Consider the following 688-nt stretch of genomic DNA (forward strand, 5'->3'; position numbering starts at 1 on the left):
TGCCATGGATACAGGGGATCATCTGCAATGCCAACAACCCTTGTTTCCGCTACCCAACTCCTGGGGAATCCCCTGGTATTGTTGGAAACTTCAATGCCTCCATGTGAGTTTGCTTGTGTTTTCCTCATCTCCATTCTTGAGGAGACATGTGGAGAAGGGATATCTGGAAGTTGCCAGCTAGTTGTATAACCCTGTACTATCAAGGGTTTTGCTGGTCTTGCTGCCACTGAATTACCAGGCTTTCCAATTTCCAAGTTTAGAGTGGCTAGCATAGAACTGGCAGGTGTGCAGTATCCCCAGGTCCAAGCATTTGAAGCTCTTGGTGAACAAAAAACTGCCTGGGCAAGGACTGAGTCCATTCACTTTATCAGTTGTTTTTCAGAATTTGGCCCACAAAAAGGCAACGCATAAGCTCTTCTTTCAGGGAGCTGCTTTTCCTCAGAGTGAGCCTCTGAGGTGGGTGGTGTAGAGTGAGAGGCAATTGAAGAGTGGGTTTGGGGGATACTCTGAGGCTTGTCACTTTTTACTAGTTCATGTGTTGCAGAAGCTCCTTTTATGGCCAGCTTCTTTATACCCCACCCTGCTTGCTGCATTCATGCTCTCAGGCAAGTTAGGCTTAATGCAGGGTAAAATCCATCTGCAATCTAGTGAAGCATTTGAAGGGAGTAAGAACATAGTTAAATTATTG

General features: G+C 45.9%; 1 protein-coding gene across 1 annotated transcript in view; it reads left to right on the forward strand.

The window, feature by feature from the left end:
• The window catches only part of ABCA1 (ATP-binding cassette, sub-family A (ABC1), member 1), a 76,970-nt gene that overhangs the window by 9,653 nt on the left and 66,629 nt on the right, over positions 1-688 (forward strand). Inside the window, exon 3 of the mRNA XM_009998173.1 lies at positions 4-103. Within this exon, the coding sequence (XP_009996475.1) occupies positions 4-103 (100 nt within the window). The remainder of the gene's footprint in view (positions 1-3; positions 104-688) is intronic.

This window comes from Chaetura pelagica, unplaced genomic scaffold (assembly GCF_000747805.2).
Source record: "Chaetura pelagica isolate M959 unplaced genomic scaffold, ChaPel_1.0 scaffold145, whole genome shotgun sequence".
NCBI classification, from domain to species: domain Eukaryota; kingdom Metazoa; phylum Chordata; class Aves; order Apodiformes; family Apodidae; genus Chaetura; species Chaetura pelagica.